This window comes from Brachionichthys hirsutus, unplaced genomic scaffold (assembly GCF_040956055.1).
Source record: "Brachionichthys hirsutus isolate HB-005 unplaced genomic scaffold, CSIRO-AGI_Bhir_v1 contig_1025, whole genome shotgun sequence".
In the NCBI taxonomy this organism is placed as follows: Eukaryota; Metazoa; Chordata; class Actinopteri; order Lophiiformes; family Brachionichthyidae; genus Brachionichthys; species Brachionichthys hirsutus.
In genome coordinates, this window is record NW_027180325.1 from 292,856 (window position 1) to 308,834 (window position 15,979).

General features: G+C 43.9%; 1 protein-coding gene across 1 annotated transcript in view; it reads left to right on the plus strand.

The window, feature by feature from the left end:
* Positions 1-235: 235 nt before the first annotated feature.
* Positions 236-15,979, plus strand: part of LOC137912775 (nectin-1-like) — a 133,921-nt gene continuing 118,177 nt past the window's right edge. The window contains exon 1 of the mRNA XM_068756913.1: positions 236-281. Coding sequence (XP_068613014.1) covers positions 236-281 — 46 coding nt within the window. The remainder of the gene's footprint in view (positions 282-15,979) is intronic.

Sequence of the window (15,979 nt, forward strand, 5' to 3'; positions counted from 1 at the left end):
GCTCGACTTAGTGCAAACTCTCCGCCGCGGACGCGACGTTGATGCTTTTGCTCCAGACGCGCGCACCGCCGATCCTCGAGTTTACGCAAAGTCTCCAGCGACGCGGCGAGGGAGGAAGACGAGTTCCAGCCGAAGTGGGATTTGCAGAAGTTACATGCGTGGTCTCTGTCGCCTCTATTGATCCTTTCTCATTCCACTCTCGGGTCATCGGAGAAGATCGCTGAGAGCCGTGACGATGTGCGTGGGGCTGTGGATACTCCTGCTGACGCTGCACGTCCGAGGTAAGACGCACGCGTAAGCGCAGCGGGGAGCTCGGTGGGGACGAATGCGCCTTTTCGGATCGTCACGTCCGTGGGCCACATTGTGTGCGCGTGCGTGCGTGTGTGTGTGACTTTATTGATTCACGAGTGGGCGGATCGGGGCGATCGCCTGGTCTGTATTTTGAGACAAGGCGTGCAAATGAAAAAGAATCGGCCAGTGTTTCCGGTCAGAGTCGCGCTGAACGGCTGCGGAATAGTTATTATGTCCCGAACGCACCCGGGCAGCAGGTAGATGGCGACATGCGCGAACCGTGCGCGCCAGCAGTCTCCCAAGTTCCGGAGTGATGAGCAGGAACCTGCGGCCTGGACCCTCAGTTAGCTGCATGTCGTTTGGTCATTGGGATTATTAGAATCAATTAGAATTTTAGAGCCCATGAGGCTGATCTCTGTGTGAATGAAAGCCACCGGCCTCAGGAGACAGAGCAGGGCGACGTTAAAGGTTATATCTTTGTGGACGGATTAGAAGACTAGAATGACGGAGCATCACGGTTCTCGGTATAAGTCCTTCATATTGGGACGATAAAATAAGGCAACAACAAAACAGCTTGTGGTTATTGTAGTTTTTTTTTTTTTTTTGCTGTGTGTGTGAGAGCCATAGTTTAGAGATGTTTCTAGAGGATCAGGTGAAATTTGAACGACATCTGTTACCAGAATATTCTGTTTACTGCCCCAGGAATGGAAAAGCGTCAAGCGGGGTCAAGAAATGTCACATCCTGATGCTCATTAATTCTCTCCGACACTCCGCAAGTCGGGATGTTTTACTCGTGCAGGGTTTTGGTGATCTTGCTCGAGTCGGTTAGAAATAAAATGTCTTCTTCAAACAGACATTCTGAGACTCCTGGGCTCCCCGGAGCACAAGAACAACCAAGACGCTGACCTGGTTTGCTGTCAGGATCCTAATGGCGTTATGTGTTTGAGACTGATTGAATACTTTGATCAAAAGCCCCGTCTGATTTACATTGAGATGATCCCTTTGCTTGTGCAGAAGATCAGGATTAACTGGTTCCCTTGTGATTCTCTGTGGAAATCTTTTGAAGCTGCTCAGTCAAGGGAGTGGCGAATGTCTCAAATGTTGCACTTCCAGCGTCCTCGAAATGTCTCATTTTATTTCAACTGTTCTTTTTTTTTTACATGCAAAAACAAGAATTTGGTCTTTGGCCCCGGTGTCAAAGGTCAGTGCCATAAATGCCCGCTGTCTTTGATGGTCTAATTGATATACAGCATGTTCCAAGCTCTTCCCTCGTTACCCCCCCAGCGCAAACAAGTGTGGGAATAGCCCTTACAAATCCAAGTAGCAGCAAACCCTGTTGCAGTTATCCATTAGGGAGAAGCCATCTGTGCGTGTCATTGTAATAACCATTTGCAGAAAACACAAGTGTGCCAAATTCCTAAACAGAAAATATACCGAGCTCCTCGCCAAATAGATTATAAAAAAGAAGAGCATGGAGAATAATGGATCTGTGAACAACAACAGCAGCAGCTCTGTTGTTGCTTTCTTATATTAGCACTCGGTCTCTCCAGTATTCCAGAATGATATGTAATTGAGTGTGAATTGAGTTAGCAGCCAGGTGGTTGTTTATGGTTTGGCTCCATCCTCAGGTCCCGGAGCCGTACAGGTCCTCATAGATATCACTCTCAGCAGCGGGATGAAGCCATTTTCCAGATAATTCCTCATCTATTGTCGGATTAAACAGTTGGGAAATTATGACGGTGAAATGGAAATTATGTAAATGGTAAATGGACTGCACTTATATAGCGCTTTACATGAGGCCTCACATTCACCCATTCACACACACATTCAGTGGGCGACTGCTGCCTTGCAAGGTGCTGCCAGACCCACTGGGAGCAATTCGGGGTTCAGTGTCGACATGCAGACAGTCAGAGCTGGGATTCGAACCACCGACTCTCTGACCACTGGACGACCCACTCTACCAACTGAGCCACGCCCACTGTGCATTGCCATCTTTTTTATCAACACATGCAAGCATTCTGCTAGAAACTCGCCCTGCATCCTTTGTAACCTTTGCGGTTTGATTCTTGCGTGAGAGTCTGAATGATGTCGACCATGGGGGGGTTTCCATGTCGTTTTGACGGACAGCTGCATTGTTTCTAGTCTTGGTGGGTCATTGTGCTGCAGACTCTAATTCCGGCGCACCAGCTTGTCGTCAAAGCCTGACGCACAACAGTCGCATGTTGTGATGCTGCATCGTGCGTTTGGTTTCACACACAACCTGAGCCCACTGATGCCCACCTTTGTGTGTGGAATGTCCCGAACGGTTAAGACATTTGCAACAATTGTGATAAATGGTGCTGAAATTATGCCTTTGAATGCAGAAACAGGCAGTAAAATGTTTCCTCAGATGACTCAAGGAACTATATCGACGCCCCCTTAGGAACATTTTAATTGGCGTTTTGACTTTGCTAATTCCGTCGCTCTTTTGAAGTGCACTACTAAATGCCAGACTGTGGCATTTTGCATTTCATTTGGGCGACAGTTGTGATGTAGTGCGATGGAGAGAGTCACTCTGGGGTTGTCAAGCCTTGATGGTTTGAATGCGAATGAAAATTGCCCCCCCATTCCTTTAAGGGGAGTCTTCCCTCGGTCCCTGCTGTGGTGATGGATGAGTGGGATCTCTGCATCCTCGGGGAATAAGCGTGTGGGAGAGACGATGGAAGATGAAAAATCAAGTGTGCAATTGGAACTAATGGAGTCGCTTGACCAATCAAACTCGGTCCCTTTCAGCTTTGTGCTCATTGTGCTTTTACTGTCAGCTCCTTCTCCAAACAACGTGTTCAATGTCTTTTATTTGTGTGTGTCTGCAATGATTCTGGAAGTGGAGTCGCCCTTCATGTGTTTCAGAAACTGCACTCAAAGACCCGTCTTCTCTTTAGAGATATTTGAATTGAATTGAACATTCGAATGAATGTTGAATTAAGTTCGCCGCTTCGATTATTTGGAGTCTGGTGTTTTTATGCAAGATGTCAGCCATGATGAGGACGGAATGCATCTCTCTGTATTTCTGTCCGTCTGAGTATGAGTAACTTGCCTTTAAGTTTAGCGTGGAGCATACGCATTATAAACATGTCACCACACTAATAAAACACAACTATGAACACCTGATTGCAACTCTTTCCTCCTAAACATGATAATATGCCATCTTAATCCATCTCCTCTCACACACCAGATGTCTAATTGTAAAAACAAAAAAAAAAGAAAATAAATAATATTACTCATCTGCAGTCAGAAACAGTTTTACACAAACTCAGGTCTATATGTAAACACTGCATATTAGGAGTTATGTCCTTGAACATGTGGGTCAGCGATCCCTGCACAGTGGGCTGTCAGGCTGTACTCAGCATGACTTTAGCATTTTAGTCATGCTATTATTATCATCCACTGCTCGGTGGTGACTTTTATTATCCTGGAATGGATGTTTAGCATAACCCTAGCAAGGTGAATATTTTTATGTAATGCTCTTGAATGATCTTTACCTTTTAAAAATGGTGTTTAAAAGGATTCTTCAATAAATTGCATTGTGGGTTTGTTTTAGATTCATCATGTATAGCCTTACTCACAGCTCTTCCCACTTGAGATCAGTATCATACGCAGTGTTCTCTGCACGGCTGTTGTTTAGGCGAACCATGTATTTAGTATCCTGTCCTACAGTCATGAGAAACACACCTGTTGACATGGTGCCTTTTCATATCTAATCACAAAATCAGTAGAAACCAAATGAAGGGAAAGCAAATCAATGAATGAGATCAAATCTCACATTGAGCCATTGCGATTTGTGCATTAATCTGTGGAGTTACTTCCTTTCTGCTCGGCCTGTCCTTGTCCAGGGATTAGATGGTTAAAGCCAGTGCTGTTGGCTTTGAGGCATTACACTCGTTCCATATTTTCCTGGCTATTTTTTTATTGTATTTTTTTTCCCAGATAACTGTTCTAGCATCTGGGGATGAGTTTAATGGAAGTGCTACAGAACAAGTAAACTATGTCACTTTGAAGGAATTCTGAGAGCCTGCATTCTTTTCACGGGACACCGCCTCAGCTTGCCAAGAGCTCGCAGAGTTTCATAGGCGATGTTTACCTTTAATCAGTCGTTTCAGTTGAGGACAATTCACACTTCTTCACAGAAACTGCATCAATGTCTGTGCTCTAAAAGTTGCAGATGGAATTGCTTTTTAATGCAGTCATCTGGTATTTTCTGCTTCGCTTGTTTTAGAAAGCGAAACCGCGTGGGAAAATCATTGTGCCTGGGTTTACAACCGGAGTGTTTAGTCACGGCCTGATTCGGGATCGAGGGAGTGGATGATTCCTGGTCTTCCCCACTCGGATTGTATTTTGTATCTCTTTTTAAAATCAAGTCGATCTGATGAGCACAGCGCCGACCTCGCTGTGATTGCCTGGACAAGTCAACTTACAGCAGGCAGCTGGGTTGATGTGCCTCTGCTTAGTCGAATCGATGCCCTGATAACCAGTCTGAGATGCGTTGCTTTGCAGCAATTTCATAATTCCTCTCTTAAGACGTGATCTAAAGTGTTGGAAAAAAATGACTGTTGAGTAATATGAAGCTAATATGTTTTTAACATTTAATAATGTCTTCCAGAGTTTCTTCCATCCTAATTAGAGTCATAGAAAAATAGCTGCTTTCCAGACACCGGATGCGTGTGCATGGTCTCCATTTTCTGTCAGAAACCATCTGTACAAAGTTGAAAAAACAAATTTGTCAATCCCTGTTTCCGAGCCTTAGAAGTGGCCCGCTGCTAGTGCCATCCCCCTGATAAACAGCCTCTGGGATTAGGCTGAAATGGAATATTAGTTTGCTGAAATGAAAAATGTAACATTTCTCAAACGCAGCTTCGGTTTCAGTCTCTCTTTACGGAGCCGTTCAGCATCAAAGCGCAATTGAAATTTCCATCATTGTGACACGGGACCCACGGATTCACGAGGTTCAGTGCTGATCTCCTGCCAGAACGTCACATTTTCTCTTTCCCTTTTCTACTAACTTGGGCATAACCCCCCCCCACCACCACCACCCCCCATCTCTCTTCTCCTCTTCCCTTTTTCTCCAGTCTCCTCGCTCTGCCTTTGAAGACAACGCTTGCTGCTGCGAGTCGACTTGCAGATACAAAAGGGGGTTTGTTTCATGAAATGTTTCCCTTTTTAATGAGTGATGGTGTTCACTCATTTAATATTCTGCACTGATGTCTCTCCGGGAGCCAACCGCGTTTCAATGCCACACCGTGGTTGTAAAAGAGAGTGGGTGATGGGGGTGTCGGGGGGCGCATCAGCAGCAGCGGTGTTATATGGGAGGAGCTGGAGCTGCTAGAAAACACAAACACAGGTTTATTTATTCTCCCTGACATGCAGCTAAGCCTCCAGTGTGCTGCGGCTTTGTGCAAAGCTCCTTAGTGCCCTCAGCCTGTGCAGACAGTCTAGCAAAATATGAGTGATAACGGGTCAGCTCTGTGTCTGTCAAATTTCTCTCAGCATGCGCCTTTCATCCATATTTGCATCATTCCCTGCTGCCATCAAATGTACGTATAATCAACTACGAAAACACTCAGAGAGCACAGACCTCCGCCGAGCAGCTCATCCCCCCTCCTAATCGGATTTACACCGTCCACATGGTGATGGTGCGGATCATCACCAAAAGGTTCCAGATTGTTCTTGGTATCTTTATACACCAACCATGAAAAGTAAAAGTGAATCGGAGTTGATTTGTAGCAGGTTTTTGAATCCGTAAATGGGGTTATCAACGTTAAAATAAAACATTTTTTACTGACTCCATTCTGGATCCGATATGGATGGAATTTGGTGTTGAGATAGAGATCCCCACCCTACATGATGGGGTCAGATTCCATAAACATCGGTCAATAATAAACCGAGATATTGGAGAACAAGTATTTGAAGCTCCATTGACTGCAACATTAATGGAAATGTCAAAGTGATACAGAATCCAGGATCTCTTCTGGATCATCACCAAAATGTAATCATCAGTTCCTGGTAACATTCCCAACAGCTCCTGAAAATCGGATTCAGATCCGTCCAGAACCTTATGAGTTATCTTGCCAACGGTTGGACGGACAGATTACTAAAGTGAACTTTTCTGATTATATTCGAGTGGTCACGGCACGGCCAACACGTAGTTACCCAGAGCTCACTGCTGCACTGATAGAGGTCAGCCCACATGAGTGGAATAAACTCACAGGTTTGCCAGTTTTTTAGTGCCCATTGTTCATCTTTCCTGTGAAGAAGATAAAGACAAGCACAGATATGACCTGCAGTTTGGCATCGATCCTTCCAGTTTGACTCGGGTCGATGCCAAAGCAGCTAATGTAGTCTGCTACTGACTCCAGGTTCATTTCTGGCTGAATTTCACTCAAATGCTGCAATTCCTTCAGAAAATCAGGTGTGCCAAATGACACCTGCTTGCTTGCTGCATAACCTCTTTTTTTTGTTTTCTTTAAATCGCTGATTTTGCAGTGCTTGCAGACTGTGTATATTCAGTCACTTTTACTTTTCATGGTTGGTGTATAAAGATACTAAGAAGAATTTAGAACCTTTTTGGTAACGATCCAGATCAGCATGTGGACGGTGTAAATCTAATGATGAGGGGAATGAGCTGCTTGGCGGAGGTCTGCGGTCTCAGAGTGCTTTTCTGGTTATTCCAGTGTCTCAGTGCCCGACATCACAGGTACACCTCATATAAAAGTAAATGAAAGAAAGGGAAGGGAGCGCGCTTTCAACCCCCCCCCCCTACTGACATTTACAAAGGGAGCTTAAAAGGGACTCACTCATAAATACAGGATGTGCACATTCTCCACACAATTAAGGTCTGCCTCACAAAACGTGCACACAGAGCCTCTGCAGCATTGTCCGTTATGCATTATGAGGAACGCCTGGATGGAAAGCAGGTCTCCTTCAAGAGGACCTGGCATTGAACCCATCTGTCCTTCCTTTGTGTCTTTGAGACACTCCAGTGTATATTTAAGATAGAGACACGGAAATATGAACAGAACGTTTCTTCACTTCAAGTTCAGTTTGAGTCCTTCTGCATTTGCACCTGAACAAATTTAATAAGCCAAACGATTTTGAAATGGTTGCATATTTATTTATTTTTAATAGCAGTAAAGATGTGGCCAAGGCTGGATGTCTTAAACTTGAAAGATGAAAAGATGAAACATTTTATTGAGAGCTATCAGAAGATTTATTATCGTGACAAACTTAAATCAATGAAAACATAAAATTGGGCAGCACTCAAACCATCAGGGCAATTAAATGCAATTATATTGATGGCAGTTTGACTCTCAGGCAGATCTTAATCATGAAAATACAGGATTATGTTAGGAACTATTAAATGCAAATAGGAACTACATTTTTGTCCTTAGTGGTTTGATAATTATTCAGGAGAAACACTATTTCATAAGTCAATTTTCCTCTGGATCTAGCTGCAGCTGTAACTAGATTCATATATATATGACACATAACTCAATCTGCACAGAAGTGGCTTTTCCACGAGACCAATAAATGTACCGGTTCTGGCTCATCATATCTGGAATATTACCGATGTAATCTCCTTGGCGGCAATAAAAACATCAAGAAGGATGAACGTCAGTGAAACATGAAGGACACATTCTACAGTTTTATGGACTTGGGTTCCTTTTTGTGCAGATATAATGTGTATTTTGTTAGTAAAACAGCCTAAATTGTGACATAGCCTGTCTATTTCTCAGAAACAGTCTTTATGAAACCACCGGCCCAAGAAATTGACACACTAATTGCATGGATTGCACAACATCTCACGTGACGATCCTCTACCTATCAGAGCTGAACATTTCTATAAGCGCTGTAGCTCGAGTCAGGAAATAAGATGGCTGTTTTCTCACACAGGGGAGCGATGCGATTAGAGAGCAATCCTGTAAATCCTGTTAGATCGTTGAAAAATATGACGTCCCTTCCCTGCAGATTTATTCACAGGTGGTTTGCAAATGATCACATATTTTATTATCTCTTGTAGAAAGAAGAAAGTTCTCCTACGTCCTCAGCTTTAAAGTCACACACAATCTCAATGTGACGGTGAAACTAGAGTATGGAGCCCGAAATACAGAGACCTAAACCAGAGGGGATATATTTAAAAGGTGGTTTACTAAACACACAAATAATAAAGACAAAATGCAGAAACTAAGAACACAGGACAGGCAGGCGTCGCAAAAAGCTGAACTGAGGAGCACTGCTAAGAAAACTGAAACACACTATAAGTAACCGAGGGGGTACCGGCTGGAGTTCCAGGTTCACAACAACAACAAAAAATACACAGCCTAAACAAAACTATCAAGAAGAAAAGAATAATTGAAACACGCTATGACAACGAGACTGGAGCAATACGGGAGGCCACAGCAGGGAGAGGAACAGGTCTGAATGCGTGCTGGAACAATCATCACCTGGCAGGGAACAGAGGGCGGAGTCAGGCCTTTAAGAGGAGCTGATGACTGGTGAGGGCTTTCGGGTGTGGCTCGTTGGGATCCTGCTGGTTCGTTATCAGCCGCAGCTGAAGGTCACGAGGAGAGGGAACGTGATCAGCGGCAACAGAAACACAAAATTCATCCAAAATGCAGGTTCATAACAGCCCGGCTAGTTTACAGAGATTTCGCTTTAAATTGACATCGACTTTTATTTTCTTGGTTACTTCTTATAGGATTTTCCTTAATTTGAATGATTCTGATTAATTTCTAATGTGGACTAATTGGAGAGCGTCTCTCCCTCCACCCGGATGTCTCTCCTCCTCGCTTCCTTTTTTCCTCTACCGTTTTGCCTATTTGGCTCATTCCCTTTCCTATGGGAGCTTCCACTCCACTGGCAGTGCACGTCTCACTTGACGATGGGCTTGCAAATGGAACTAACCAGTCAGGAATCTGGAGTTTTTTTTTTTTTTTATACCAGTAAAGGAATCATGCAGGGTCATTTTTGTACTTCACATCAATTGTCTGTTGATCCACAAAAACTCTAAATGTCACATCAGGCCATAGAAACAGAAGATGTGGAGGCCAGAGATCTTCTCCTTCTCCCACCCACGTGCCCAACATAGGAGCTACAGCGTTTACATGATGATAAGTTATGCAGATGCAAATGGCCACAAGAACTCCCACTCACTGACATGCACCCACGTAGCACCGGGTCGCTCACATGTGTGAAAGTTAACAGTTTATTTTCTTGCCTGTATTGATGTGCAAGTGTTTATTTGCACCCCCCCCTCAACTTTAACCATATGCTCTGTTAAGTCGGAGCACAAACATCATGGACATGCTTCTGCACTGGTCCTCAGTCAGTATAATGAAAGCAAAAATGGAAAACAAAGATGAACAAATGTCAGAATGAGAAACACGATCATGGCTGTTTTATACCGCAGCAAAGACCCTTAAAATGCTTTCCCTCTTACGGCGCCCCCCCCCCGTCTTCGGGGTTGCCAAGTCTCAGATTGTCCTGCAGAATGTGCTCCTGGATTTAGCCTTGCTTCCGAAGCGATGGAAAAAAAATGTAAAGGAAAATGAAAGGGTATATTTTAAAAGGGAAAAAGGCAAATGGGGATTTACATTAAGACCCTGTGGGGGGAGGGGCGTTTGCAGAGGGTCACGCTGTTCCCGAATGAGGCTGTGATCCAAGAGTGACTAGTTTGCCTTGAATAGTGTTCTTGGCTCAAGTTCTTCTCTTTCTTTTTTTTTTTTTTTGCATGTCGGGGCTTCTCACTGGAAGAAAAGACTTGTGCAAATAAAAGTCGACAACATTTTTTCCAGCCCATTAAGCCTTTTTTTGTTTTTCTGCGGGAAGCCAGTGCCCCCTCCACTCCCACCCCCACCGACAACCCTCAAACCAACTCAATATGAGTTGGTAAAACCAGTCCTCAGACTACTGCCTTGCAAGTTAAAAACAGCAAATTAAATTAAAAGCTCTGCAATGTGCAACAGATCATATGTTCTGCTAAATTAGTTTCATTAATGCCTTTTAAAATAACTAATTAGTCATTCAGAAGCTCAATCAGATATTTTGCGACAAGTGTGTCCAAATCAAGATTCAATTGAAGTCCATTGTTTCAAGAGAACACTCAATGCCAGATGAACGTCGTTTGGGGATGAGACTGGTTGGGTTTGCTTTACATTATTGAGACATTTTGGGTGAATTTGAATGTTTTTTTAACACATTTCTGCCCGACCTGGGGCTTCTTCACGATAAGTAATCCAAATAACAAATAACAGGGACTGCCTCTGAATGCTCTCATGATTTAAAGGGTTAATCTTTTTAATTATATTGTGGGATTTAACCCAGTTCTAGTGCGTGGGGGGGGGTTCTCCGACTTTGACTACTGTTGCAAAAATTTGGTGTACGAGACTCAGGGGTAGTTAGTCGTGCGCCACACTTCCCCTGTCACCCTATTTCATTCTCACACTGCTGATGCTTTGTGGCTGGCATGGGGTGGGTATTTGTTTTTGCAGGGAGACCCAGGAAGGAGTGCAGCGAGGCGTGAATGCAGCCGTGCATGCATGTGAGTGCGTGAGTGCATGCGTGGGTACGCAGGCCCACAGCCAAGGCAGCTTCACTTTGCCTGCCCTGCTCCCCCCCTGATCCTGACCCACTTTCTTTTCCCCTCTCGTCGCTCCCTCTTTAATTGCTGCGCTGCACACTGAGGCCATCTGCTCGACTGAGGCCCGTCACCATGGAGACGCTGGGAGGCTTTACGGATTTGCTGCGGAGTGACCAACAGGGAGATAGAGGTCAGGGAATGGGGGGTAGGGTGTTGGACAGTCACAGGGGCACAGTATGAGATACTTGCCTGGTAAGAGAACACCTGTATGATCCGAAACGGATGCAGTCAGATCCTTTCCGAGCTTTTTGAGCACGTACGCTGAGTGTAGCTGCATTGGGCTCAACAGCATTAATATCTTTCATAATAAAAGGCTCTTTTTTTTAGGATCGGTGATGGATTGGATGAGCTCTGAGAGGTTCACTACGGGGCCCAGAATGTGCTCATCCTTCAGTTTATAATAATAATAATAATTTACAATAAAATCATCCAGTGTGCCACATCATACAGAAAAACAAAAAGGCCCAGGAGATTATTTGTCTGCGTTACATTTACTGTTGCCTCGGTCAGATATGTATATACCATTGTCTCTGCCTGCTCTGGTCATTCTGAGCTGTGCTACTTAATCCTCATGAGTGTCTTTGTATATTTCCCTGCTGCTGCTTATTTCCTTTCCAATGACACGCCTCAGCGAGGAAGCGGCTTTGCTGTGTTTCCAATTAACACTCAGGCATATTTCAGAGTCATGGTATGCACGACTTGGTCGCCTCTTGCTCTTCAGGCTTTTGGCTACAGTTGCCTCCAGCCTGCCCCGGGTGTTGCTTAAGCTTTCAAACACAGCACATCTTTTCCACAGGATTGTTGGGCAAATAATTCGGCAATTTATTCCCGGAGAATGTTAGACCTCGGGCACGTAATCGCTGGCGAGGTTTCGGAAGAAGCTCTTTATATTATGTACTCATTTTTTAAAGGTCAATTTTGGTAGCTGTCATTTCTGAAGTGTCATTTATAGGTCAATGTCTCATTAGTAATCTGGTTGAGTTTAGATCAAATGGGAGTGGCTGTCTTGCCGATGTCCCTGAACTGCTACCATTTACACTTCCAAGTTCAGAGCAAATCAAATCTCTTACTCTGATGCAGAACGTGACATGTTCAACAGTTAATAATTTTGCCCCTTTAGCTCTAAATAGCAATTATTTTCATTGTGTTGGTCCCTTTTTTCCTCCAATGACTTCATCTAGAACATCGAACAGTGATGACCAACAATCTCAAGGCCAACGATAAACGAAGAAAATCGCAATTCAAGGTCAAACGTAATAAAATGACTCCTATAGCATCAGATCTACCTCGACCGACGCTGTTCCTGCACGACGCTGCAGCTTTAGTAGGTGATAATGTGATCAGTAGCGTTTGTATTTCTCTCGTCAACAAGGCTTGGCAGACAGACTAAACCATGAAGGCATGGCAGCACTTTTTTTTTTCTAGATTGAACAAGAGTCAAACCTCCCACGAAGGCTGTCAGAATCCGCTGACTTTGATGCCGTCAGCATCTGCATAGCAGCATCAGACAGCTTATTCTGCTCCTCCATTACCCGCCAGTGACAGAGGAACATGGGGGCCGTGACAGCCGAAAAGGTAGTTCTGTCAATTTAGACTCCAGCGAGCGCTTGATCTGAGCTGCCCAGATTTACAGTTGGAGCTGAAGTTAACAAGACAATGTACCCCAATGCCTGTAATTGGACAGGCACCCCCTTTTTTCAGCAGTGTGAAAAGAGATGGAGAGTAACCGTCTGGCAAGCCCACGCTCCAGTCAAGGTCACGATGTTGAGTGCTGGATGGGTTGCGCGACCTTGCCCTTCAGCCTATCGGCAGCTGATGCAGCTGCTTGCTTGCTGTGCAGAGGTCGGGCGAGAAATGCTGGGCTCTGTGGGCCGCGCAAGAGATTATGCGCTCACAGAGATTAATCAAATGGAATGACGTGATGCTGTGAAAGTCAGGTTTCATCCCGCTTTGCCTGCCAACATGTGCCCCTAAAGCTGTGTGGGCGTTGATTTGCGTTTTTTTCTTCTTCTCCTGTCACTGCCAAAATGTCGCTACATTTATAGCTTGAGATGAGTGGCTGCTGTGATGAGAATGAAACTGCTTCCTTGTAGGATAGTGGGGCGCCGCGTGTGGATCTTGTTAGCTGAAGTTAGCATCGTCCTTGGGCCAAACTTCCGATTGCAGTTTGAATGGGAGCCGCACTTCAGGACTCTAATTACCCCTCCTTTTGCAATGCAGTGGGGCTTGTTCTGATTTGTGTATAACAGTGTACACTCTACATATTTAAACTTTATCACAACTATCAACCAGCTCCAGACTTTCTTTGGAAGCTCTGGCAAAGTCTGTTTTTTGCTCATAGGCCTTTCTATATTCCGGGAACAAAGGCTGCATGTTCTCTCCTCGACAGAGCACACTCCGCCCCACTGTTCGGTGGGATATTTATTTATTTACCCTCCCGATGCCATTTCGGTCTGCAGAATCCCCGGGGAAGAAAATGCATTAAGCCACTCACTGTATTTACTTGTGTGAGACGGATGCTGAGTGTGAGGACTGGCTAGACGATGGAGGATGAGAAATTGATCATCAGTGAATGAGTGTCGGGGGAATCTTGATATCCACAACTGCTTTTCCTTCTTTGAGCTTGAAGAATCCACTGGGCAGAAACTCAGCGCCATCTGAGAATTAAAGCGCTTACCACTTAGATTAAGACATTTCTGTGTTTTTCCAGACATACTTTATTTGACTGGAAGGGGTAATTGACTTTGGCTTGTTTTTACCCTCTATTCTGACACGCCCAAAACCTGGCATGCACACATCCTGATGCTTAGCCCGGGTTAAATGATAAATAATGATGACATTCCCCAAGGTGCGCTTACTCGTGAAGTATATAGATGTGCGATAAATGAAGACTACAGATGTAAATTCCATCAAGAAGATGTAGTCATGGATTTTCAAAATAAAATAAAATAAAAATCCCACTGAAAAATAGAAAACTAAGCAATATAGAGTCCAACACATATGCCAGTGCTGTGTGGTAGAGCTGCACATACATGATCTTATAAGTCCAGCACTGACAATGTGTTCATGCATTGGCTTCATCACAGGATATGCAATGTCAAGACAGTCAAATTAACCCAAGCATGTCATGCTACAAGTTATTGCTGCTTGATACAAATAGAAAATGTATCGTGTTGTTTGTGTTTTGGCTCCAAATCACTCCAAAAAATTTCTAGAATGATTCACTCTCTTTATACACATTTATTCAAGTCATCTGATGTAAAAAAAAGAAAGAAGAAAAATGTACTGCAAAAACATCGCAATGCTACATTTTTCAGATATCCTGCAGTTCGGGTGTGACTGCATAGATTCATGTTAATAATGATTCTCTGGAGCGTCAACTCAAACTCAACCGAGCATCATCCCGAGACATGAAGTCAGGCAGTCGTTGAACTTCTGCCAAGGGGAAACGCAGGGAATAAAATATGAGTTTTCAAAAACAGGTGGAGCTCTGTATTTTTTTGGGCAGGGAGTCATCGACTTACAACGACAATTGGTTCTGAGGGTTTTGTTGTAAGTGGACAAGATCACAACAAAGAATCCCAGTAAGAGCTGCCTTCTGTGAAGACGACGACGGTGGCGTGTCGGAATTGACACGGAACAGACAACTGAAGGCAAGTGGCATTAATTTTGATGAAATGGTGGGTTAGCAGTTTTTACTCGATATCAAAGAAGGATAACACATTCTGTCATTTGTATACGCAGGTAGTTAGTGCAGGCCTATTGTGGACAGTCTTTCTATTGAGTAGGTAGGGGAACAGTTTTCAAGGTAATCCCTCGAGCAAAGGTCTGGTTCATTTAACGTTTACACACAAAGCGTCTCCAAAATGAAGCACCGCACAGCATTCAGCAAATCCAGTCTGAATAATGAATGATATCTTTTTAAAATTCCCTGTGAGATAAACAAAAGCCAGGAATGAAAGGATTATCGGCGTGCCTTTGAGGCTTACCTTCCCACACACCTTGAACAGAGTTCTCATCTGACACATCTCTTTTTCTATCATTGAAAAGGCATGTAGAAATTCAAGAGGAAAAACTACAATTAAATGATGTGTTCTATTTTGAGTTGGACATCTCAAGGGCAGACTGAAGCATCTTTCTGACATGACTAAGTAGACTCATTTGTCGAGCTCGTCTACATGCAGGCGGTGCTGAATTTCATGTTGTGGGTGATTATATAAGACTTACGATGAGAAATAATATGAGGATTACAGTCTTTACCGCTAAATGATAAAGCTAGTTTGTTCAGATCCACATGATTCACTATTTCTCAATCTTTTCACGCGTCTCAAACTTGCTCCCACAGTCGTCATGCCTGAACAATACAGGCTGCGTTCAAGTCATTGTTGCAAATTAGGTTTTGTCTACAGCTAGACTCCCCGGTTAAACAAAGGTTTAATTAGAACTCGAAAGCCGCTCGCTGAGGGATTGCGCGCATTTTGATGCAGATAGTCTCACACAAGTGTTATAGTTATGACAGAGACATTGCCTTGTCCTTTTGTGTCGTGTTCTCTCAGTCAGGTAAATGAGACAAATTCCTGTATTCTGGAGGAATATCATTTAATTTATATTATCATCTGGCAAGTGTCTTTAAAATGATTTGGCAGCCTGACTCGATGCATAAATTTCTGATTAATATATATGTTAAAGATTGTCAGGAGCTGTCAGCCATCTATGAATCAACAAGGCTTCAAAACTCAAGAGCCAGTTGATGTGCTATAAATCAAAGGCTGAGCAGGGGGGGGAAGCAAAAAAAAGTCTCACCAAGACGAATAAAAAGGACCCATTTATAAATGTATAACCTTTCTGCAGAGAGACTAACTCCTTGATTTATTAGCACGAAGCCCTTTGCTCCTCCCTCCTCTATTTTACATTCTAAGTATTGGAGGAAATGAATATGTCCAACAGACTGAATGAGCTCAGGCAGTGTGGCTTCAACTCATGCATCACAATGGAGCGTGTGCTGCAGCATTGTCT